This window comes from Pteropus alecto, unplaced genomic scaffold (assembly GCF_000325575.1).
Source record: "Pteropus alecto unplaced genomic scaffold, ASM32557v1 scaffold98, whole genome shotgun sequence".
Lineage (NCBI taxonomy): Eukaryota > Metazoa > Chordata > Mammalia > Chiroptera > Pteropodidae > Pteropus > Pteropus alecto.
Genome location: NW_006443570.1, coordinates 23147999 through 23173413, shown reverse-complemented (window position 1 = coordinate 23173413; position 25415 = coordinate 23147999). Strand labels below are relative to the sequence as shown.

Here is a 25415-nt window from a genome sequence, read left to right as displayed (position 1 = left end):
ACAGTTCTAATGGCCACGGAAACGAAATGAGAGGGTGAGAGCCATAAGGCGTCTCAGAGGCAACATTAAGAGCATTTGGTGACCGAGAGTAAAGGAGGAAAAGAGAGCTAAATACATGAAAAGACTTCAGAAAACCAAATGATGGTTTCTTCAACCATGACACAGACCGAGGAGGAGAACTGGATTTGTATGAGGCAGATGATAGGGCATTCATTCTGGACACACTGCAAGGCCCCTGGGACACCCAGGTGGGATCTGAAAAGAACTGATGCCTAAACAGAGAGACAATTATGAGGAGAACAGAGATGGAGGCTGAGACCACAGGAAGAGTGGCCCCAGCGAGAAAAGGGTGGGCTGAAAATGCAGAAAGGAACAGGAGCCCTTAGTGGGGCCCCAAAAGAAGAAGTGAGAGAGGGAGGACTGCACCGGGATGGAGAGGAGCACGGAAGCTGAGGGAAGAGCAAGTGCCAAGGAAGGAGTGGTGGGCAAGTCACCCCATTGTACAAGAGGCTCCATTTTCCCAGCGCTGAGGAAACCACTAACCTACATGCGCGTCTCACCCAGCCCTTAACGCACTGCATCACTTGGAAAGTGCCGAGTGAGCAGCTTCCCTCACAGGGTCAGTGGTTCTGCTTGGCACTGCCTGGCCTCAGCTGAGGGAGCTACATCATGGTCATCGCAAAGGCAGCCAGCTCACAAGGTCAGGCCTCAGACAGCTTCAGAATCAAAATCACAAAACCATGGAGTCACAGAGGCACAGACAGAACAGCAGCACTTTCCCAGCCTATTAGTATGTCTTGACCTGGATGGCGAGTCCACGATGTCTATTTTATAATTCAGTTTGGATGTATGACATGTATCACAACAAAAAGTAATTTTAAATAGTTCTCTCTTACTTCCTTTAGGAGAGACAAATATGGATATCGATATGGATATGGACACAGATATGGATATGGCTACAGATACGAATATGGATATGGATATAGATTAGATACGGATGTAGAGACAGAGATAGAGACAGATATAGTCTTAAGCCTCTTGAAACTTCCATGATGAACATCAGACTAACCACATGCATTTACTTTGCTTCTTCTGAATCCCCGATTTTTAAAATAGGAAAGTATGAGCTAGCAAGAGTAAACGTAATAGAAGAGGAAAATTCAGCCTATAAGAAATTACAGGTACCTGGAAGATGGACCAGGGATGGATGACCTGGGGAAGTGCTTGATACTTGAGACACTGGCCTTTGGACCACTCTTAACTCATCACTTCCTTGGGGAGGCCAGACAGATGACCTCCCCAAAGCTCACCACCATGAGAAACTGAACAGTCCCTCAGAAAAGACAACATCTGGGTTCCTCCAATGGAAAGCGCAGCTTGCTACCCAATCATCACCCTGCATGGAAGCCCGCAACTCACTTCCTAGTGCCTCACCCTTGGGTACAGAGAGACAACCAAAAACCAAAGATGGCCAGACATTTGAGGAAAGCTTCCAACACAAGGGAGAGACATCGAAATAATCGAGAGGAAACTGAAGGAAACAGACAATGCAAGGAACCAATGAAGACTTCAAAAAATACTATAAATTAATATCCTCAGAGAGATAAAATTTTGTAGCCATGACACAAGAAGAGAGTGCTATAAAAATGGAATGATCAGGATAGAAAAAGGAGATCTTAGAACATAGAAATATTATTGGAAGACTAAGTAGAAGAAGTCTCCCAAAAAGTAGAACAAAAACAAAGATATGGAAAATGGGAAAAAAAAAAAAAAGATAACACTATCAGAGAATCCACTATATACCAATAAAGTTTCTGGAAAGAAGTAATAGAGAAGAGAGGGGCATGTGATAGCTAGCCTCCAAGTTAGCTTCCCGATGAGCACGACTCTTGGTTTCAATGCCCTTTACCTGTCTTGCCTTGAATCTGCACTGGCCCTGTGACTCAGTTTTGACCAATAAAATGGGACAGAAGCAACATTACTTAACTTCCATGGTTGAGTCATAGGAATCCTTGAAGTTTCTACTTCAGTCTCACAGAAAATTCGCCCTAGGGAAAGCAAGCCAGCATGTAAGAAGTCCAACTATCCTGAGATTGCCGTGCTGTGGCTACAACATAGACAGGCTGAATTGAGAGACACACAGTTAACTCCCAGATCATCCAGACATCTAAATCCATGTCAGTGAAGAAACCATCTTGAACATTCCAGCAGATGCCATAAGAAGAACCTAGAAACCAAGCCACAGCCAAGGCCCCAGACATATAACTCCAGCTGAGCATTCCAGCCATCTCCAGCCATCTGAGCCACCCAGGATGAGGTCTCAGACACTGTGAAGGAGAGAAGAGCCATCCATTGCCACAGCCAAGCAATAAAATGGTTGCTATTTCACCTAAACAGTAGCAAATTATCAGAGAATTAGTACAAGAACATTTCTCAGAACTGAAGCACCTGAGTCTAGGTCCACCAAGTACCCAGTACATGATTCATCCCAAATATTGTCAGGAAATTTCAGGACACCCAGGTAAATGAAAAAGCCTCAACAATTCCAAAGAGAAAACATAAATACACACCATACGCAAAGGAAAATAAATTGGCATATCATTAGACTTTTTAAGAGCAACTCTAGAATCTAGTAGGCAATGATGTGATACCTTCAAAATTCTGAAAGAAAATTATTTTCAACCTAATATTTTATACCCAAAATATCAACCAAGTATGATAGTAGAATAAAGACTTTCTAGGATATGCAGGAGATCAAAAAAATTTATTCCCTGCACTCTTTCTTGGGTTAAAAAGCAATAAGCTCTGGGAGTGAGGTCTTTTGATGGAAAGAATGGAATTGACAGGCTATCTAATGGATGCAAGTTTTTAGTGGAAAAAAGAATTTAAAGAATTAGAGTGGAATAAATAAAAAACTAGTAAAATAGAAAAATACAGATACATAGAAAACTATGCTAATGGGGACAACATGAGTTAATCATTAACTCCAGGAAAAATAACTTCAGGAAAAATAAAAGGTTATACAAGAAAGAAAACATAATTATAGTACCCACCTTAGCTCAACAGTAAACAATATTTACACAGTCATAAGTAAACATTGACTACTGAATTGAACAAAAAAAAATGATGCTATTGGGAAAACACACAGCTTAAATGATCAAAGGTCTTGGCTGGATCCCCAGTAAGCCCTAGGAGCGACAAAGACCTATCTCACAGTGCCCAGCACAGCAGTGTATGAAACCACCCATGTTAAGAAACCACCCAACAGTCTTTTGGCATTGGGAGTCAGCCATCACAGATCAAACGGGCAACCCAGCAAAGCCATCACTCCACCCTACTCCGACATTCTGCCTCTTAACTCTTCTGAATAAGTTATTACTCAGTGACATACCAGATTAGAGATTTTCATCATTGATTCAAACTAAATGACAGTCTCAGTGGGTTCGGACCATAGCATTTCAGGGTAAATATATCTAGTCTAGTCAATTAATAACGTTATTCCATTTCACTCATTAGAAAGACAAATGCTTGGAGCTGTTTTCCAATACCAAGACAGGGCATGTGGCCCATCCTCTGGAAGATCAATGTCCAGGGCATGGGGGTCCACTATGGCCAAGGAACCAAGGATAACCAACTCAGCCCCCAGGGATCATGGCTGCAATTTCATCTTACCAATGACATGCTCTAACCCAGCCTACACAACTCAAAACAGATGAACCAAATCCAGTGATATCAAACCTCTTGCATCCTCCAAGAACTGGCTTCTTTCTCAGGGACATTAGAAAAGGAAAGATAGGATAACTGTGACAGTCTCCAGGAGCATACTAGAATCTGAGTGTGACCCTAGTAGTATTCTGTGGCTGGAAGGTTCAGGGGAAAGGCTTACAGCCTGGAGCACCACTAGATAACCATGACCTCCAAGTGATTAGCAGAAACCTACTCCCTTGGGCCAGGCCCCTCTCCTGACTCAGAGAGAACAGAGAGCCCTGATGAACCTCCCTATCTGGCCTTTTCACTGGTCTCTAATGTACATCTTGCCCACCTGCCCAGCCCCCAGCATGGTGGCTGGCACTGAATGAACTGAAGATTGAATAAGCAGATGAGGAGCTCATAGACCCCAGAGCTAGAGGGCTAAATTAGAGAAGCATGGGGCAGGCCCTATTATGCCACTGCAATTTTGTCTGTCCTCTGTTGTTCTGACTGACCTCAGCTCCCTGCTCAAGTGTCTGAAACAGAGTTAACCCATTCCCCACCAGTTTCATCCCTGGTAACTGATTCTGCTCCTGACCTTGGATTATGCCTCTGGACATGGATCGTAGAGATAATAGAAGTCTCCTTCATCATCATCATCATCATACCAGCTAATATTTATTTAGCACTATATGCAGCTCTTTACATGCATTATTTCATTTAATCTTCTCAACAAGCCTATAAAGTAGATACAGAATTATTCTCCCATTTTATAGATAAGGAAACTGAGGCTCAGAGAGGTTACATGACTTGTGGAAGGTTCCACAACAAGTAAGTAGCAAAGCTGGGACTCTAGGGGAACATGGCTCCCCTCTGTCACACTCCTGCTTTGGAGGCCTCAGCATCAGTCCTGCTCCTCACCCAGCAGCCCAGGTGTCTGAGAGCCAGCAGCTAAGGCACTAAGGTCATTTATTAAACCCTCTGTTAGAAAAAGTAAAGTTCAAGGCCTGGGAATTTCCTCTTAGACCAATCTGAGGTCCGAAGGCAATGTTGCTTGGGATAGGGCCTGAGGTGAGTTGGTTTTTTAAAGAGAAAGTGATTTTTTTCATTTGCTAAATGCCTACAAAAATATCCTTTTAAGTACAAATAACCCATTCTGTATTGTTTCAAAGAACACCATTGAGTGAGAAACCATCTTTCTATTTCTAATTTTTACATCTTATTGTAAATATTAATACATACTCTTTCAGGAAATAATTCAGAATCCAGAGGCATCTAGTGCAGTGGACTGGGTGTGGGGAGGGGCCCTACCATATCTGCTTTCTACTCCTCTGATGCAACCCATCAAACCAGAGCATGCAAGGCCCTGGGGAGCGGACGCAGCACCTGCCACAGGGAACCAGGGCTTAGAAAAGGCTGCTGTCTCGGCCTTTCTGCTGAATCATTTCTAGCTGCCCTGGTCAGTTAAGTGACAAGATTATACATCAATGTCAATAATGCTAGTAGGGTCTGTCCATGGACACAGCATTATTCTCCCCAGGAGACATAAAGTCAGCCTCCATAGGCAGCTGGGGCCACTGAGAATTAAGGGTCTCTGCCCAAGGCCTCTGTCATCCCCTCCCAGATCTACTCTCTGACCTAGATGACCAGATCTAACAGCAACAGGAAGAGGCCACTCCTAGGCCAACCAGAAAATTATCCAATAAATAGGCACTACCCAAGGCCCTGGACTCAGAGCTTAGTGAATGTGGTGGGACGAGAAGACACAGCCTCTTTCTGCTAGAGGAGCCAGGCACAGCTTCAAGACTTGGTGGGGCACCTGGGCCCTTTGCTGGCCTCCAGCACGACCCCACATATTGCCTGGCTCCTATGGGCACTCGGTAACTATTTGTTGAATGGATTGAAGAATTTGACGGCTGTGCTGGGTCAGTGCCCCAAGAGAAAGCATGATGAGAACCTTCCCGCCAGATCCTCCAAGAAATGTGTCTATTTGCAGGCCGGGCTATAAGCACTCTAAGGACAGGAACTGTCTTAGCCATCTCCAAATAGACCACGGGGCCCAAGGCAGCATTTGCACACCATAGGCCCTCAGAACTATCTGTTAGTACTAAGACCTTACATTCAATAACAATTTGCACTGACAAACATTTATTTTCATCTTCCCTGCCAAGCACAATTTTATGAAGATGATTAAGACAAGAAGTAATGTCCTCATCTGACATGTAGGTAAGTCAGCTGAGGCATGGGGAAGCTTTGAATGATTTGCTAAAGGAAGCACAGCAAGTTACTAGAGGATCTAAAACTCAAACTGAAGAATTCTGATTGCAAGATCCATGGTCCAAGCTATCCTGTTTATTTATGGAGTGAATGAGTAGATAAACAGAGTTAAGAATGAATGAAAGGACAGTTGCAGCCCCCGATCTCACCCACCCTGCTTTCCCACAGCACACATTCCCTCAGCCCCACAGCAAAGCATGGAGTTCACTGCACTTAGTTTTCCTGCACAATCAGGGTCCTGCCATGTAAGGGCAGTTCTCACTAGCAGTGCAAACTCCAAGCTTCTGGGGACCACACCCTGTTCTCCTTACACCCCCTACATCTCCAGCAGTGCTGAACAATAAATTCCCATATGGCAGAGCAAAAAGCAGAGCAGTGACCTTGTTGGGATAGCACCTGGTGCTGTTGCATGGCTCGTCTGGGTCTGCTTAGGGCAGGAACATAAGCCACCAGGCAGAGGTGGCCTCCAACAAAACCTCCCTGCAGCCCCTGAGCCCTCCCTGGGGAGAAGAGAGCAGGCAGAGGTTGGGTCTGCCAAGGAGTTCACAGTCCACACAGACAGAGGTAACTGCAGTAGCCTATCTAGTTTTGCTATCGCTCAAAGACTGGCGGAAGTCTCCCAGTCCCCTGCCTGTTCTTTTTGGGACCCTCTCCAGATGAGAAGGTACACAAGGAGTACAGAAAAAGGGCCACCACCCACCTATTTAGGTCAGAGCCTCTGAGGCCTGGTTGATGAGGCCCCAGGCCACATGACAGTGCCCTGGGATTCTCTGCCACTTGCCACACAGGAACAGAGCTGACTAAAGCCCAAAGCTCAAAAGCCAACTCCTAAGAAAGGCAGCAGCTTTATCCTGCTCCCAGCTGCAGCTAGAATAGATAAATGACATTTTAAAATGTGTTTGTTTCACAGATTTACAGAACAGAGAGGAGCGAGGAAAAACGGGCAGAGGACAAAAAGAGAGAATAGATAGGAAAGACAGGTGGAGAGAGGAGGAAGAGAGAAAAGGGAAGCTTTTGGAAGCTTTTAGATAGAAGACCCTTCCTTTCTCATCAAGGCCAAAATCTGTCAGTTAAAAGGCCACTCACTGGAAAAGCCCTAGCAGGCTAGGTAGAGGCCAGGTGGCACCCAGAGCCAAGGCCTGCGGCAAGAACGTCAATGGGACCACACAAAGGGCTGGGCCGGGTGTTTCTGGATCCTCAGGAATCCTGCCGGAAGTGTCAAGAGTGGAGGAAATCTCTGAGTGCTCCCTGGGCATCCCCTCAAGGAGCAGCGGGGTTGTATGTGGCATCCCAGGTCTACCCGCAGACAGGAAGTGTTTTTACCCCAAGCACAGGGAACTAAAAAAAGGCTTTGCTGCCCTCACAGCTGCCAGTTCAGCCACTGACTAGACCCCTCTTTTCCTTCCACCCACCCAGGTTCAGACCCTTACCCAAAAGGCTATTCTCTCCAGCTCTCCAGCCCCACCCACATTGTGACCTTGAAATAAAGAGAGGATGGAGGTGGTCCAGAGCAGAAGGCTGCTCTGCTGCCCATCCCCCACCTTACCATACTTCCACCTTAGTAACCCTTCAGTGTCCCTCAGAAGAGGCTGCCAAGGCCTCTTCTCACTCCACTCCTCCAAGACCAAGGGCACCATTAAGGAGCAGTCATGGGAGGGGCTCTCAATAAGGGCATGAAGAGCTTCAAAGCTCCCTCTTCTCCTTGGGAATCTGGCATTCACTGAATACTATTAAGCACCCACTAAATGCCAGCACAGTGCCAGCCACTAGGGATACGATGGGAATATGTCATGCTTGAACCCCCTCTTCCCTCGCCCAAGGTTTCCAGTGCTCGCCACCTCCCAAATTGGTTCCATTCTCTCCACCCCACTTCCACTGCCACCCCGTCACCTCTAAATCTCTCACCTGGACAATGGCATCCCCATTCTACCCCATCTCCACCCAATGGACCCCTCAATCACCTCTCCTAGGACTGTGTGGGGGAGGGATGGGACTGACTGCTAATGGGCAGAGTCTATGTCTGATGATGAAAAAGTTCTGGAGAAGAACGGTGGCGATGGCTGCATTAAGCACATTCAACATTATGAATATACTTAATGCTACTGAATTGCACACTTTAAAATGGCTAAAATGGTAAGTTCTGTTATGTGTATTTTATCACAGTAAAACAATGAAGGTAAAAAATAAGTGCAAAGTGGATCATGACACCCTGCTTTCAATGACTCCCAACAACCCTTGGGATCAAACCCAACTCTCCAATGTGTCCTTAAGGCTTTTTGTCCCAGCCCCATCCAGCCTCATCTCACCTCTCCTGCTCCCTCTCCTCACCTGTCCCCATCAATCCACAAAACCTGTCTGTTCTTCCACTAAGCCACCCTCTCACTCACATCAGAGCCCTCTGTCTAGACCCTTCTCCTTGCCCACATGGCCTCTCCAGACTTTGTCTATCTGTGTCCTAGTCATGCCCAAGGTCTCTGCCTAAATGTCTCCACCTTAAAGTGCCATGACCTGGTGCCATTCTAGATCAGGACCCCTGGGTTCTCTGCCACCTGTCACAGCACCCAGCCCCCCAACTGTAATGACCTGTTCAATGCCTGTCTTCCCCACGAGACCGCAACCTACATAAGGGTAGGAATCAGGCCTACCTCATCCCCACTGGAGTTTCAGCACTCGCCCAGCATCAAGGACCTCAAAGTGTAATGAGAGACAGAGATGGAAGGGTAGACGCTTAGGCTGCCCCTAGTGAGCCTACGGTTGGGCTCTGAAGGGAAGAATGAATGGATGAGAGTCAAGTTTGAACACATGCGCACCAGCGGGATTCAGAGCAAGAGATCGTAGGGACTAATCTGAATGGAGGAAGAGGGTTCAAGCCAAGGAGACGGACCAAGGAGGAAGGGGACCTCTGATGTGAGGAGGGCGTAGAGGCGGGCCAAACCAGGTACCTGCAGGGGGCAGGGAGGGAGAAAGTGGGCCAGGCCAGTGCCCATTCTGACTGTGTCTCACCCTTTAGAGATAATTATTATAACCTTGCTGAGCACTGGCCAGCGCCAGCCTCTGGGCTCAGCATGTTGTACATACCATATGATTAACCCTCATAACCACTATTATTACCCCATCACACAGATGAGAAAACCAAGGTCCAGAAAGGTGAACTGGCTTGCCCAAGGTCACCCAACTACCAAGTGGCTAAGTGGGATCTGTGCCCAGGTTTGCCTGAGTCCACAATGGGGCCCCTGGGCATCAGGCATGCCCAAATGCTCCAGGGCAGCCCATTAGGTCAGTTGTGCCAAAACTGGAGAGTATCCTACCTCCTCTTTGAGAACCAGAGTTGTCTGTCTTCCCTCATGTACCCCAGGGAAAAGGCTCTCGCTCATTTTCTCTGTGAGGCTGTTAAACCAGCAAGGTCAGAGCCTAGTGAATGAGCCTAGTGTGGAAGATCTGCCCCAAGTCCGGCCAGTGTCTGAACCAATGCCCTTGCCTTAGCAGTGGATCCGCCATGGCAGTAATACAGCTTCTGGAGAGGAAAGGGGTCCTCACAACCCAGAGCTCCCCAATGCACCCTCTCCCCACTCAGTCCCACTCACGCCAAGGCTGCACTTGCCATCCCCATAATGATGCCCCATTTTCTATCTTCAGCTCAGGCCTCTCCTCTAAACTTCAGACTCCTCTGCCGATTGGACATCTCCACTTGCGATCAGCACCTCAAACTCAACATGTCCAAAAGTAACCTCATCATTTCCTCCAACCTATTCCTCCTCCCAGGTTCTGCCTCTCAATTAAAGGCATCAAGTACTCCTGACCATTCCTCCCACCTTATGCTTGACATCCAGCCCCAAAGTATGTCCATGGTCCAGCAGCAGGGGCGTCACCTAGAAGCTCATTTAAGATGAAATTCTAGGGCCCACCTCAGACTCACCAACCTGCACTTCAATAAGATCCCCAGGTGACCTGTGTGCACGATCAAGTATGAGAAGTGCAGCTCTAATAATCAACAATCCTTTCTGCCTCCCATGTTCCTCTCGGATCCATCTACATCCCTCCACCTGGCCTCCAACAACTCCCACTGACATCTTCCTAACCAATCTCCATAACCCCATTATTGTCTTACTCCAATACCTTCTCCCCTAGGAGCTAAAGTGATCCTTCGAAATGTAAATCCAATCATATAAGCCCCTACATAAGGACTTGAAATGACTTCCCATTACCTTCACTGTGAAGACCAAATGTCATGTAATCATTCAGGACATTTTTACTGAGCATCTTCTATATACCAGGCATTGTTCCAGACAATGGAGAAAAGTAAACAAAACAGACAAAAATCCCTACCCTCACAGAGCTTGTATTTCAATGGGGAAAAGATAATAAACACCTAATAATGTAAAAACTTTAAATATGAGGTATATCAAGTGGTGACAAATACTATGTAGAAAAATAAAGCAGAGAAAAATTTGCAAATTTAAATAGGGCATCAGAGAAGACCTCGATGAGGTGACATTTGAAGGAAGACCTAAAGGCAGTGAGGAAGCAAGTTATGAGGGTATCTAAGAAAAAAGCATTCCAGGTAGAAAAGCCAGTGTAAAGGTCCAAAGGTAGGAGCATAGCTCTTTGGTCAAGGAATAGCAAAGAAGCTAGTGTGGCTGGTGCAGAGTGATTAAAGAGTAGAGAACAGGAGCTGAGGGTAAAGAAATCATAGCGGGCAGATCAGGTAGAGTCTGTGGCCATGGTAAGAAACCCTGGCTTTTACTGAAGGAAACAGGAAGGCATGGGAGGGAGGGCTGTAAGTAGAACAGAGATGGGATTATGGATTCAGAGGACCGTTGTGACTGCAGTGTTGAGAACAGACTGTAAAGGGATAAAGGGTGGCAATAGAGAGGCTATTTAAACATTAACCACCTCAGTGACCCAGATGAGAGCTGACGATGAATTGGACTAGACTGACAGTCGTGGAGATGGTGAAAAGTGGTCCAACTCTGGATGCAGTATGAAGGTAAAGCCAACAGACTGTGCTGATGAATTGGATGTGGGGTGTAAGAATATAGAGTAGTCAAAGATGATTCTAAGAATTTTGGCCTAAGCAACAGAGATGGGAAAAGTTACAGGATGGATGAGTTTGGGGAGTTTGAGGGGGAAGGGAATAGAGACCAACAATTCCACCTTGGGCATGTTCAGTTTAGAATGGCTTTCAGAGGGAGACAGAGAAGACGAAGCTGCCTAGACAAACACATCGAAATCAGAGAAGGAGGATGACACAGAGATAGACTGGCAAGGAGATGGAGGGAAAGCTGGAGGGAGGGCGAGTTTTCATGAGCAAAAACAAAGAAAGCATCTTAGGAAGAAGGAGTATTAAGCTGTGGCAAAAGACTCTAAGCTGCAGGCAGAAAAGGTAACCACTGGATCTGGTAACCAGAGCAGCTGCTGTGGCTTAGTGGGGAGCAAAGCTGGGGCTTCTAGAAGTTCTGCTGTAAAAGACAGCAGAGAGCAGGTGGATATGAGATTGACGAAGGTTGGGGTGGGAGTGTCATTTCTTGGTTGGTTGACAGTTAGTTTGTTTTCAAGGGTTGTCTTATTTTCCCTAAATTTAAACCTTCTCCTAGTCTACCGCCCATCCTATTAGTAGGTCATTCATTCTTATGCTTCCAATTCCACCATCTGGGGCCACAGGTGAGCACGAGGTAAAGTTTAACTCTCCCTAGGGAAAAAAAAAGACCTCATTTTCCCCAGCTGTAATTTTTCTGAAATTCCAACCATTCCTCCCTTTGAGTCTTGAATGTTTTTAGTCTTCAAGACTCTCCATTAAAATGCAAATATCCCAGCTAGCCAGAGGAGAGAAAGCCTGACTTAGGCAGCCCTGGTAATCTTCATCTTTTCATCTTTTTTTTAATTGAGGTAATATTAGTTTATAACATTATAAAGTTTCAAGTGTGCAACATTATAATTCAACATCTGTATATACTATATCATGCTCACCACCAAAAGTCTAGTTTCTATCCATCACCATACAATTGATCCCCTTTATCCATTTCACCCTCCCTCCATCCCCTTCCCTCTGGTAATCGCTAATACCTTATACAGAAAGAATACAAAAACACTAATTAGAAAAGATATATGCACACCTGTGTTTTTTGCAGCATTATTTACAATAGCCAAGATACGGAAATAACCTAAGATACCAAAAGTCTAGTTTCTATCCATCACCATACAATTGATCCCCTTTATCCATTTCACCCTCCCTCCATCCCCTTCCCTCTGGTAATCGCTAATACCTTATACAGAAAGAATACAAAAACACTAATTAGAAAAGATATATGCACACCTATGTTTATTGCAGCATTATTTACAACAGCCAAGATACGGAAATAACCTAAGAGTCCATCAAGAGATGAATAGATAAAGAAGATGTAGCCTATATAGTATACAATGGAATATCATTTGGCCATAAAAAAGATGAAATCTTGCCATTTGCAACCACATGGATGAATCTTGAGAGAATTATGGTAAATGATTTCACTCACAAGTGAAATATTTTTTTAAAAACATTAAAAAAACAAATGAACAAAAACATAGAGGCAGACAACAGATCGGTAGTCCTCATCTTGTAATCCTCATCTTCCACGATAGCTAACCCTCAAGGAGGCCCACTCTACTCCAGGCTCCAAGCTAAATACTTTATCTCTCATTCAATGCTCAAAATACAGCTTATTTTATTATACATACTTTACAAATGATTAAACTGATTCTCCAAGAAATTAAGCAATTTATCCACAGCCCTAGAGCTAGAATGTGGCAAAATCAGAATTTCAATCCAGGCCATCTGACTCCAGGGCTCACATTCTATATTTTTTTCAGTTTCTTTCACTTTTTTTTTTTTTTTTTTTTTTTGGTCTATTGACTTTTTTCACTTTTTAAAACTTGTGGCAAAACCTGCTTAACAAAATTTACCTACCATCTTGCCCATTTTAAAGTATACAATTCTGTAGCTTTAAGTATATTCACAATGTTGTGCAACAATCACCACCACAAAAGTTCTAGTTCCAAAACTTTTTTATCATCCCAAAAGGAAACTGATCCATTGATTTTTGAATGAGTAATGTATAAATATAGTTGAAAAGCCAAAAATTATCAGAAAGGATACAGTGAAAGGCTATCCTTGTCTCAATATGTCTGCTTCCCACCTGGCCTATGAAATGGATTTTACACATCCTTCTGCACCTTCTTTATGCAAACATAAGCCAATACAAAGATGGGGTCCTATTTTCCCCGCTTTTTACACAAAAGGTAGTATATTGTCCATTCCATTCTACATACTGCTTTTTTTTCCCCCCTCAAAATATCTTGGGAGAACTTTCTATCAATACATAGGAAGCTCAGCATTCTTTTTTAAGGTAGTACATAGTCCATGAATGTGAAATCATTTGAGTAATGATTTCTCCATAGATAGGCACTTGGCTATTTCCAATGTTTTGCTATTGCAAATAATATTGCAATGAATGACCTTGACCTATGTCATTCCACATATGTGGAAATACACGTGCAGGGCAGATTCCCAAAAGTGGTTTACTGGGTCAAAAGGGGATATGCATGCATAGTTGTGACAGGTATTGCCAAATCATATTGCTTATAAGATGGTATCAATTAAGCTCCCATTAAATCGGTAAAAGAATGAGAACCCACATGCCTACCCAATGTACTGTGCTAGCCCCACATAGCTTCAGCCAACACCAAAGCAGCTTCTGTCTGTGGTTTTTGCCTGCCCAACTCACTTTCACCCTTCCTCTGGTAATAAAACTCCCCACCTTTAATTTAGGGATCTATCCTCTCTCTCTAGAAAGGACTCTTGCAGTCATAGGTCCCACACTGGCCACAAGAATGAGCCTCTGACTCAGGCAGAGCCAATCCTAGTTCCCCATCCCCACCCCAATAAAGGGGTTCATGCAGAGATGGGTAGGCATGCGATCCAGGCCAATCAAACTCGAACTCCTCCTTGGGATTCATCTAACTAGAGCTGGTGGAAAGAAGCTTGTTTTCCCCTCTCTAGAAGAAAAAGGGTTAAAATGTTAAACCCACAGCGGTCTGCAACCCTGATTGCAACACCATGGGGAGAGATGACCCAAGAGAATGTAGACAACACAAACAGATACATATATAAGAGACAGAGAAGAGAGACTATTCATGGTCCTGGATCCAGCTGTTTCTGAGACCTGACCCTTCCTACAAATGGGTTACACCAGCCAATAGATCCCCCTATTTCATTTGGCTAATTCAACCTGGGCTTCTGTCACTTGCTCCCATGACTCCTGACTAATATACTGTATATACATAAAGTATAATCCCCATTTTGTTGTAAACAGATGTAGATGCAGATGTAAATATATTGTGTGGGAGGTTATGTGTTTGGATAGGAAAAAAGACAAGAAAATATATTAAATGTTAATAGTGGTTATCTCTGCAATCCCCCATCTGGGATTGCAGATGATTTTTATTTTAGTCTTTGTACTTTTCTGTGTTTTCCAAATTTACTGAAGGGAACATGGATTTTTAAAATATAATAAACATTTCTTTTAAAAATCAGATTGGCAAGAAGCAGCCCTGAGTGAGCTCAAAGGAAGGTTCAAAGCCCATGTGGTAGTCAGGGACAGCAGAGATGTCCACCCCGGAAGCCTGTTCCGCATGGTCAGCATACCCTGAGGTGGCTGTTGCCCATCTCGGGGACAGCCAGCATGTCTCTGGGGGCATCTACGTTGTGTGCGCTAAACCCAAGCCTTCCATCTCGGGGCCATGGGCTCTAGTCTACACCCACAGGTCAGCACAGCTCCAAGACTCTTCTCTATACACTCCTCCAGGAACCCATGCTGGGCCCCCAAAGTCCCCACCCACCACCAGTCCCCTCAAGGAGAGCCCCATAAGGCACTAGTATATGCCTATCCTTGAGCCCATGACTATAGGAAAGGAAAAGTGTTGGGATAGAAAAGGAGCTCACACAAGGTGACCCAGTCCTCCAGCACCTGCTCCACAGGCTGACCTTCCCCAGTAACACATGACCATCAGTGGGGGAAGTGAGCTTGGGCAGGACAGAGACCTTGGGGACCTTCGATTTCAGAACATGGGCTGTTAGGGAAGGGAGGGTTGTCGCGCTTCCCTGGATCCCCAAGGCAGGCTGGTTCCAAAAGCATCTCAGTTTCCATGGGCACCAGGCTAGAGCCATCCCCACCTGCCCATCCCATCTTCAACCAGAGAAACACTCTCTTCTATCTGTTTCACATATTCTAGGTACCTTCTATAAGTGGAATCACACAATATCGGTCCTTTTGTGTCTGGCTTAGTTCACGTGGCATAATGTCTTCAAGGTTCATCCATGTTGTGTCATAATTCCCTTCCATTTTAGGGCTAAATAACATCTCATTGTATGGATATACTACATTTTGTTTATCCGTTCATCTGCTAAAGGGCACTTGGGTTGTTTCCACTTTTGACTATTGTGAATAGTGCTGCTATGAACATGGGAGTGAAGATATCTGTTCAAGTCTCTGCTTTCAATTCTCTTGGGTATATACCTACGAGAGGAACTGCTGAATAAGATTTTTGTTTGCACATATAATTCCATTAAAGAACAAGTAAAAATCATTCATTAGTCCTAGTCCTATTTCACAGACAGAGAAACTGAGAGCCATAGTGTGAATGCCATATACATTCAAAATTACATGTGGTGCTGCCTCCCTGGGTTTTTCATGAGCCTTCAGGCTGCCCCTCTGCCTTTCTGCAGTTATTCTCCTGCTATCTAGGGGCCCCCACCTCTTCTCATACCACTGAGAGCTCTGGTTGGCCTGGGCCTCCAGCAGTGGGCTAGATCACAGAGCACCAGCCCCACCCTCAGCCAGGGCCTTGTGATCAAGAGCACCCAAAGCCATAGATGGCTGGAGAGGAATGGCCACCTCTATGCAAGGAACCCAGACTTTCGGGGTTAAAGGGTAACTGGGCCCGACTGAGCACTGGCAGAAGAGGTTGGGGAATTGTTCTCCAACCCCAGAGCTGAGGGCCAGCCCTGAGCATGGCCAGATTGTCCTCCCAGATGAAGTCCAGTATAGTCACATGTCTGACGGCTTCAATGTTCAGGATGGATTCAGGAATAAGGACACCTTGGGTGGGCCCTCCTCTCTTTTGACATCCAGGATGCTGGAAACCTCTTGTCCAGCACTTATCATTTTCTGTCTTGGGTTTGCATTATACCTCTGGTCTCTCTTTCTGGAGCACAGGCTGTGTGAGGCAAGGAAAGTGTCTAATTTTCCTACTGGACCCTGTTGTCTGGTGCCTGGTACACATCTGGCACTCCACAAATATTGATGGAAGTGAATTGAAACAGCACAAATGAACGTTTGGAACACAACCCTTTTATATGCAGGACTGCTGCCTGCATTTGCATTTATGGAGGAGAAAGAGAGGACACATGCTGGGGGTGGGGGTGGGGAGGGCATCAATTTCCAGAAAGTAGGGGAGTGGGGAGTCCAGAGAAACTGAGATGTGGAAACCAGGTGTCCCTGTTCCCATTACTTGCGCCAATGCCTGCGTCCATGGCTGTGCCCTTGAGGGACCTTCTCGGCTATCAGTAACTAGCCTTTGTTGATGCTATACTCAAAAGTCCTTCCTGGCACATTTGCAGATCTAGTTTTCAGACAGCCTGTTTCAGTTACCTCTTGATTTATACACTGTTTCTGCCTTTGCATCTCAGATGAAATATCTTATTAAAATAAATGTTCTATTAAAATACAGATGGCACGTGTAACCCAGGCTCTAGCCCGGACCTTCCCAATCACACAGAGAAGCAGAAATTTCTGTTCTAATTAATGAAGACTGCAGCCAGGAGACCTTTCAGCCTGGTAAGACAGACCCTTCCCCCCACTCTAGGCTCCAACACCCATCCCAGCTCAGGTCTAGTATTTAAAAGAAGTCCAGCTGCCCAAGAGACCATCCATTCCCTTCTTTAAGAAATAATAAGACTATGTTAAGGTGCCATAGTTTTTAATGTTTTGAAGCTTTTTAATATACCTGGTATGTATGTCATACACCTGAGCTGCATTACAGTCCACTTCACAGATAGTGAAAGTCAAGGGCAGATGGATCAACTAGCTCAGCCAAAGTCACCATGTAATTGGTGATGAGAGAAAAGGCATAGACTGGCAATCAAGACAGACAAAGAGAGACAGTTTTGAGTTTGACAGTTCTGCTGTACAAGCCAAGTGACACTGGCTACGTCACCCCTTTTGAACCTCAGCTTTCTCTCCCATGAAAAATGGAGATGATGATAATAAGCACCCTGCAGAGAATAAAATGCGAAGTAAGTGCCAGCCCAATGCCAAACAAGAGTGGAGATCATATAAGTTCCTACCTCTGAAGGAATCCCCTCACTTGTGATTTCTAAGTTTTTATATTCTAATACAGAGCCTCCAGAATTTTCTGTTACTTTATTTGGGGATAATTAGGGAGGGTAAAGGAAGAGAAATATCTAAAGCCAAATTAAGCCAGGCTGCCCAGGCCCCTCATTTCCAATCACAATGGACCTGCCCCAAACCAAAGGAAACCCCAGGGGCATGCAGGGCTGAGACCTGACCTCTGGCCTCCCATTCAGTGAGTTATACCATGAGCTCCCCAACCCCGACAGTGTGCTTCTCACACTGTACATCCAATCTCCTCAGGGACACAGCAGGTAGCACAGGTGTGGCCAGATATGGGTGTTTCTGGGAACAGGAGGGCACCAGCCTTTTTTTCAGGCCCAGTCAATGTTGCCAGATTTCTCAAGAGAAGACTGAAACACAGATTCGTTACGTGGAACCTTCCAATTTTAAAATAGCTTAAAAGGTAAAAAAAAAAAGAAAAAAGAAAAAAGGAAAAAACGTGTGTGGGCCTAAGAAAGCCATTGGAGAATGGGCAGGGCTTTGTCCCTGTGCTGTTCCCTCTTGTATCCCCAGAGCCTAGAACACTGTCTGGCACAGAGTAGAGACTTCATGAAGAATTGAGGAACCTACAGAGGTCATTTTCAGCCTCTGTCTCAGCCTGCAAACCCCCAGGTGCCAGGGGTACTGCTGTCCCCACTCTCTGTAGCTAGGACAGTGTAGTACCACAGCACATGACAGTGAAAAATGAAGGGGGGGTGTCCTATAAACCAGGTGAGAGCTGTGCCTCGCTCAGGGGCTGTTACAAGTTGTAAGCACTTATAAAAATCACACTGCCCTTATTCTAACACATTCAGTGTGATTGGTAAAGATCTTTATAGTTTAAAAAAAAAATGGGGAAAAGGGGAAGAACAAGGGAGGGGGCAGCTCTAATCAACAGGCCTGCTCCCTCTTGCCTTTGGAGAAGCGGACTAACGGTGAGGCCTGGCAGGTCAGCCCACCCCCAGAGGGCTCCGGGAAGGACTTGGCTGAAGTTCCAGCCTTCACGAAACAGAGTGTTCATAACTGATAAGCTTAAAAGCAAGTGACAATTTTTCAACCCACCCTTGTTCCAAGGGCAGTGAATAAATACAGTCTTGGCTCCAGGTTCCATTGAGCATGTCTGGAAGGAGAGGGGAAGGTGAAACCAAGCTCACTCACTCCTAGAAATGGCGCGGATTCTTGGACACCTTCCTCTTCAGGGTCGAAGTAGGACTTCTCATTCAGAAACCCCACTCGCGAAATCCCAGATGTGCTATCCCCTTTATCATGGGTGTCAAGGCTTCCCTGGGTGCCACAAGGCAATGGGCCTGATTCTACAGTAAATTAAAACCAGACTATGGAGAGGTATGAGGGAACCTGCTAGGGTGCTAGAAGGTTCTATTCCTGGTCTGGGTGGTGTCTAAACAAGTGGATACATATGTGGAAATTCATTGAGCTGTACCCTTAAGATTTATGCACTTACTATATGTAAGCTACACTTTAATATATTCATAAAAACAGAAGCAGCAGTATCTATCAAGCACTTCTCAGAAGCCAGGCACTGCATAAGTGCTTATCCTGGGTTCAAAATAATACAATAGTTAAGAGAATGTCCTCTGGACCTTGACAGACCTGATTAAAAATCCCTATTCCTCCACCTCTGATTCTGCCCGCAGCGAGCTCCTCAACCTCCAAGTTTCTGTCCCTCGGCTAGAAAACAAAAATAATAACTGGTAGAATTAAGACAGATAAGCATGTAAGTAAGCCCTTAGCACAGAGCCTAGCAAATAGTAAGCCTCAAAAGGAAAGGCATTGGCTTATTACAACCATTCAACTTTCAACCATGCCAGGGCATCGGTGCTATAGGGTCCATTTTAACAGATGAGATATGTGCCCTCTTCCGTACAGTGCTCCCTAAACCACAAGCATTTCCACATCTTCCCAATTTTCCCCAAATCCACGTACCACCTATTACTTTTCTTAATACTTTTCTTTAAATTGACTCACGATATTTTACTCAAATTGACTTTTTAAAAATGCTATGTAACTATCATACGTGGAAAATCAGTATCTCTTGCCAGAATTCTTTTTTTTAAATAGCTATTAAAAATAAAAAGCACCTGTCTACCTGAAATCATCTTGTCTTACCTCATTTACTTTTTATGGATTCAAGAGACAAAGAAACGCAGTTTGTGTGGTGGGCATGGGGGGTCAGGGGGGGTCTCATCTGCTTAAAATGACTTATAAACTTCCTAAACAGTTCAGCAGCCCCCGTTTGCACAGAAGTGATTTTCGTTGGTTTAACTAAGCAGACCTGGAAAGCCCTCTATTTGGCAACATCCTGGTAACCAGCCATCTGTGAACCACTCAGGCTCCAAAGAGATAAAGCTGTATTTAGAAAAAATACATATTTGCTAATGGCGATGGTTCACTAATTCTGATCCCCACTGGCCCCTTTGTCATGAAGGAAGCCTACCTCTGCCCAGAGTCAAGACAGCCCTGGTTGCCCAGCCCCAGTTTCAGAATGGTCAGGACTGAGCCTGGACCCTCATATCTATGGGCCCCCAAACCACACAGAGGCAGGAAAGAACTTAAAGGAATAACAATGGAACTACACATGTGCAAGCAGTCAGTTCTTTTTCTCTCCCAAATCTCTTCCAGAAGGGAAAAAGAAGGGAATACTTTCCCAATCTCAGACAAGAAAAGGACACCTTGACATCCGTGTTGGAGGGCACTGCAGTATTAAGGAGTAACAAGCAATGGGCACATTTCAACTGAGGAGGAGTCAGTGAGTCTTATGAGCACACATTCATTCATTCAGCAAATATTTACTGAGCACCTCCTATTCTGGACAATGGGGACCCAGAGGTGAAAAAAGCAAAGTCCCTGCTCTCAGACAGCTTACATTTTTAGGGGATGGAACAGTCAATAAACTGTTTATTATATAAGCTAGATAATATCAGTTAATAAGTGGCATGGAGGAAATAAATCAGGGTAAAATAATGGTTAGAGTGAGCAACTTAGATTAGATGGTCAGGGGACCCTTTTGGAGGAGATGATATTTGACTTGAGAGCTCAATGATGAGGAAGCACCAGTCTATTAAGTTGCCATAAATAGTATGTGCAAAGGGCCCGGGGCAGGAACAAGCTTGGCATGTTCCAGAAACAGACAGAAGGCCTTTGTGGCTTCAAAGGTACAGTAATCACAGTGAGCGAGGGAGCTAAGGAGAACCAGAGAACCAGGCAGGGAGGGTGGGCCCAGCTGTGGAGTTTGCGTTTCATTTAAAGTATAATGAAAAGCCTATGGAGAGATTTCTGCAACAGAGAGACTGGATCATAATTGACTTCTTAAAACTCCACTCTGGCTACCATATGGAGAACGGATAAGGGGGACAAGAAGTGAGGATACAAAATAGGAGATTAAAATAGTGGCTCAAAAGGAATTAAATAAATTCTCCCTTACCTCTAAGAGTCTAAGTCCTCAGACTCTCTGAGGTTAAAAATGGGAGGCTGGTTAAAGGAGATGTTTGTTCTTTATAGCGACGACAGCCAATCGGGTGGCATTCAAACATCACACAAAAGAGGGCGAGTGACAGGCCCTTCCACAAAGGGCAGGATCCAGCTACCTCTTAAGAAGAAAACAAGCAGCCTTCTGTTCTGGGGCCAGGGAGTGGATCAGCTCCAGCCTTGTGCCCCTTCCAGCCCTGGGACTCTGGGACTACAAGGCCAGGGCTCCTGGACACTCCACTGGCTCAGACCCCATACCCATCCAGCTCGCAGGGCTGTCACTCACTCTCTCATGGCAGAACACAAACATCCTCCCTGATACCAGCCTTCAAACCCTAAGGACAAATCTATCAACAGCTGCCAACATCACAAAAACAGATAACTAAGCAACCTCCAACAACATAGTCTTGCCCAAAAAAAAATTAAACCCACATTTTATGGAGCCTCTAAAACTAAATAACAACATCAGGTAACATTAGGGACAGCTGAATATGTTAAATGGCACCAGGAGACACCATCCACAAAATTATGACTGTGGGAAACTCACCAAGACAAACAATCGTTTCTTCAACAATAAAAAAAAAAAAGAGAGAGAGAGAAGAGAAAACTTACAGATAAAGAGAATCCTGACTCAAAAAAAATTCTAGAAAACTTTTATGAGACAGGTAAATATGAATACTGAATATATTAAGAAATTAGTGTTAATTTAGGGTGTATGATAATGGTAGTGTGTTTTTTAGAAGAATTCTTATTTTTGAGAAACATACTGACATATTTAAGAATGAAATAATATAATATCTGGGATTTATTTCAAAATAATCTTGTGGGGGAGTGGGTTGGCAAATAAATGAAACAAGATTTGCCATGAGTTGATAATGCTGAAACTGGGTATCATATTACACTATTCCCTCTCTTTTTGGGTACATTTGAAAATTTCCACAATAAAAGGTGTTTTTTTTAAAAAAAAAAAAAAAGCTAAAGATGGGCTTTTTCTAATAATTTACACAGGAATAACCCACTGGACATTATAACCCACTGGACATTCTACCCCACAAAAGAGGGATCAGATTCATCAGATTCACTGTTCTGCCCTCCAGAGCCTACCATTAGTGACTTGCTGAATGATGAGTGAATTTGTATTTTCCTCCTCATAATCCCCATGGTGAGAGTTGTCCCAAAATAACTACCCCCTTTAAGAACTGGATTTCTATTTCACTTATGTTAATTGACCTCTCTCCAGAGGACACTGCTCCCCACCACCACCACCCACTTCTTCCCAAGGTGGTGCCCGGGGCCTTACCCTGATCTGCCCCGTCTATAAGAAAGTAGGCTGTGAAAAGCAAAGCACTTTAAAGGAGCTCTTCATTGCAGCGGTTTCCAAGCAAGGCTTCATTCAGTGCCTCCTTGGAACCAGGCAGGCTCAAACCCAATCCCTCTCACTCACACCATTGCTTTTGCAAGATCCCAGGTGATGGCATCCCTGGAAGATGGTCAGAAAGAAGCAGAACCTCCAAGTTATCCTACGACTCCCATAGAGAGTTGTCACATCAAGGCTAGTACATACCACACCCACTTCTCCAAGAGGCAAACTGAGGCTGGAACTTTGAGCACAGTTCTTGGGACCTACCAAGAGTGCCTGGGAGTCTCCTGGTTCTGGGCCCATATGGGATACCTGTGTCATCACTATCCTCCCGGCACACGTACCTGCCCTCAATATGTAATATTTCCAAGTGGCCTGGGGAGAGCAGAAAGATGACAAGGACCGTGAGCCATCGCTGCAAGCCACAGGAGAAAATTTCATCCCTTACAGGCAACAGCCAGGAGTGTTATCTGCACAAGCCTGTCAATTAGAGGTGCAGAGAAGATTGATGAATGGATCGAGCCTTCTGTCAAGGTTGAAGAAGGGGCCTGAGTATGACCTGATCCTTCTATGGGGGGGAGGGGGAGGAAATCAGCAAATTTCAGACCCAGCATAGAGTTTGGGGAGTGCTTAAGAGAGGTTGGCAGTTGCAGCCTGTTCCAGGCCCCCCGTGGCTGGTGCCCACTGAGGAAGTATCAATGGTGTGCACTGAACTGATTTCAGATGCTTAAAGAAAAAGAAACTCCAGATTACGGCAAGGGAAGCAAAGGTCATTTAACACCAACATGAAATGTCCCCCGTCCCCTGTCCAAGTCCTTCCACGTATCTCACTGCTCCCACCTACCCAGGTCTATTCCTGCCTGGCTGCTTCCTGGACTATGCACTACTGGTCATGACTATTAGTGGGGCTGTCACTATCAGACATCTTACCTTGGTGTCTGGGGGCACAAGCCCAGGAAGAGGAGAATGGAGCCGTTCTGATGAAACCCCTCCATCCTCATGTAGCACTTCTTACCTTTCAGATGCATCTTCCCCCCATTTTCTTACTTGACTGAGCCTCACAAGCCCTTCATGTAGATGCATAAACTGAGGCTCAGAGAGATGAAATCTACACTATCACATCACAGGACTAGACCTCCCAGCTCTGGGTACAAGAACTTGCCCCCACCACACATTCTATACTCAGAGATATGTACTGGTCTGATGCATCTGCCTTTCTATCAAGCATGTCTTCCTTCTCATTCCTCAAAATAGGCCCAGGTAGTCTCACTTCAGCCACTCCATATCCTCCTGACTTTAGAGAGTTGGCTTATTCATCCCACCTCTACAGATAAAATGCTGATGGGCAGGGAATGGAAAAGAATCAAAGTATAGGTGAGAAGGGGGCCCAGATCTGGAGCACTGGGCTCCAGAGTCCTGCTGGCATCTTTTTCTGTTAGACAACTGTGTCCCCAACAACAGCCATTCCTAACTCACCTGCAGGATTTCTACCATTTTCTATACCATTTGTACTATAACTACTCTTTCTACTAAAGAGACTCATTCTTGTGACTTATACATTCAATTTAGAGTGATGCTTTATATCACCACCACAAAGGGGAAAATCAGTACCACTGGCTATAACTAGGAGAGAATCCTAAAAGTAAATAGTACAAAAACAACCTAAATTGTAGGCGGGCACCTGTTCCCCATTTAAAGGTCCTGAGCTAGAGGTCTACTCTGTTATAAAAAGGAGATTAGCAAGTGTTTAAAAGGTGTTAAAGCCAGACTAGCACCAACCAGAAACTTTCCTCTTGAAGAAATCACAAGGATTAGTAGAGAAGAACAGAAAAGGGAAGAACTTTCTCCCTGGGTGACTCAATGTTATTTCATGCTTAACCACCTTAAGTCATTTTACTGGAGATTCATCCTATGCTGTAGGAAAATTCGAATTCAACTGCATTATAGGAAGTGGGAGAGGAGGCATGGGAGACAACTGCACCACAGAGGCAACCCATGCCAGCTTCTCAAAGGGCTTCAGTTCATTGCCTGCCACCTCCCCAAGACACACCTAGCTTCTGAGCAAGCCCAGGGGCCACCAGTAACCACCCAGGAGTCTCCCACTCCACTGCCCTTGTCTTAGCCCTTGTTTAATACAGAGCACAGAACTAATCACTCCAAAACTCTAGAGATTAGCATCTAACAGGATGGATCGACGAAGGTTACCTCAACTCCCCACAACATCCCTGTGGACAGCCAGCTCCCATGACCCCCAGTTGCTGGGAAGCTTGGTGCTAGCCAGTGTGGTCTTGTGGACATTAAGCCTGCAGCTGGGGGGCTGGAGCCCAGGAAGCTGCCCCAGAAGTTCCTTTGACCACCCAAAACCCCACACCTCTCGTCCCATATAGATCGTCCTGAAATAGCCCTAGAGAACGATTTTCAATACCCAGGAGCAAACAATTAGGAGAGCAACACCAAGAAAGGTGAGAGTTAAAGACAGAAAAAACCCAAAGGCAGAGAGACACGGAAGAGGGGGGAAGGGGCGGGGTTGGGGATGTTGAAGCAACCTTCAAATTTGCTCCTTGCCTGCCGGAACCATACGCAAAGCAAGCAGATCCCGGCCTAGCGGGCACCTCGTGGGCTCAGCCAAGTTGCAGAGAAGCAATTGGCATCCCCAGAGCATTGAGCCACTCGGGGTGAGCCGGGGACTGTCGCCCGGATTGGATCGATGTTACTCGCGCTGCAGGTTTCGGAAAGCGAGCCGCGATTGGCAAATGCGGGAGTGGGGGGCTTAAGACTTGGTGTCGGTCTGTTGGGGATGAAGCCCTCAGGGACCTCCCAGCCGCCCTCCGAACCAGCCAATGCCCTATCTGGGCTTTCTCGTAACAGACAGTGTCTGAGGCCAAGCTCCAAACTCGCTCCCCTGACAGCGCCTGGAGTGGAGGCTTTTGCCCCTCCAACTCGGAGCCAAACGCCCTTTTGGAAAAGTCGACCCCAAAGAAAACGGGATTTTAGCACAACAGCGGAGGGGAGGGGGGTGGCGCTGCCAGGCTTTACCTTTTCTCTTTATTCTGTTTTCGGGATTTGTGCAGGAGTCCGATGAGCACCACGGCGGCGCGGATCCCCGCCTTTCGGCAATGCATCCTCCCCGCGGGCTGGGACATGGCGAGGCCGCCGCGGGTGTCCGCCGCGCCCTC

At 45.5% G+C, this 25415-nt stretch overlaps 1 protein-coding gene across 9 annotated transcripts in view; it reads right to left on the bottom strand.

Moving 5' to 3' along the window:
* RAP1GAP2 (RAP1 GTPase activating protein 2) overlaps positions 1-25415 on the bottom strand; it is a 194681-nt gene that overhangs the window by 116583 nt on the left and 52683 nt on the right. For 6 of the 9 annotated variants that reach the window (XR_003043929.1, XR_003043930.1, XM_025041646.1 and 3 more), the window contains exon 1: positions 25276-25409. The exons of the other annotated variants lie outside the window; for them this stretch is intronic. Coding sequence is in view for 4 of the 6 variants with exons in the window: in XM_025041646.1 (XP_024897414.1) it covers positions 25276-25382 (107 nt within the window). In the remaining 2 variants the exon portion in view is untranslated. Of the gene's footprint in view, positions 1-25275; positions 25410-25415 lie in introns of those variants that run through there. 9 annotated transcript variants of the gene reach the window in all.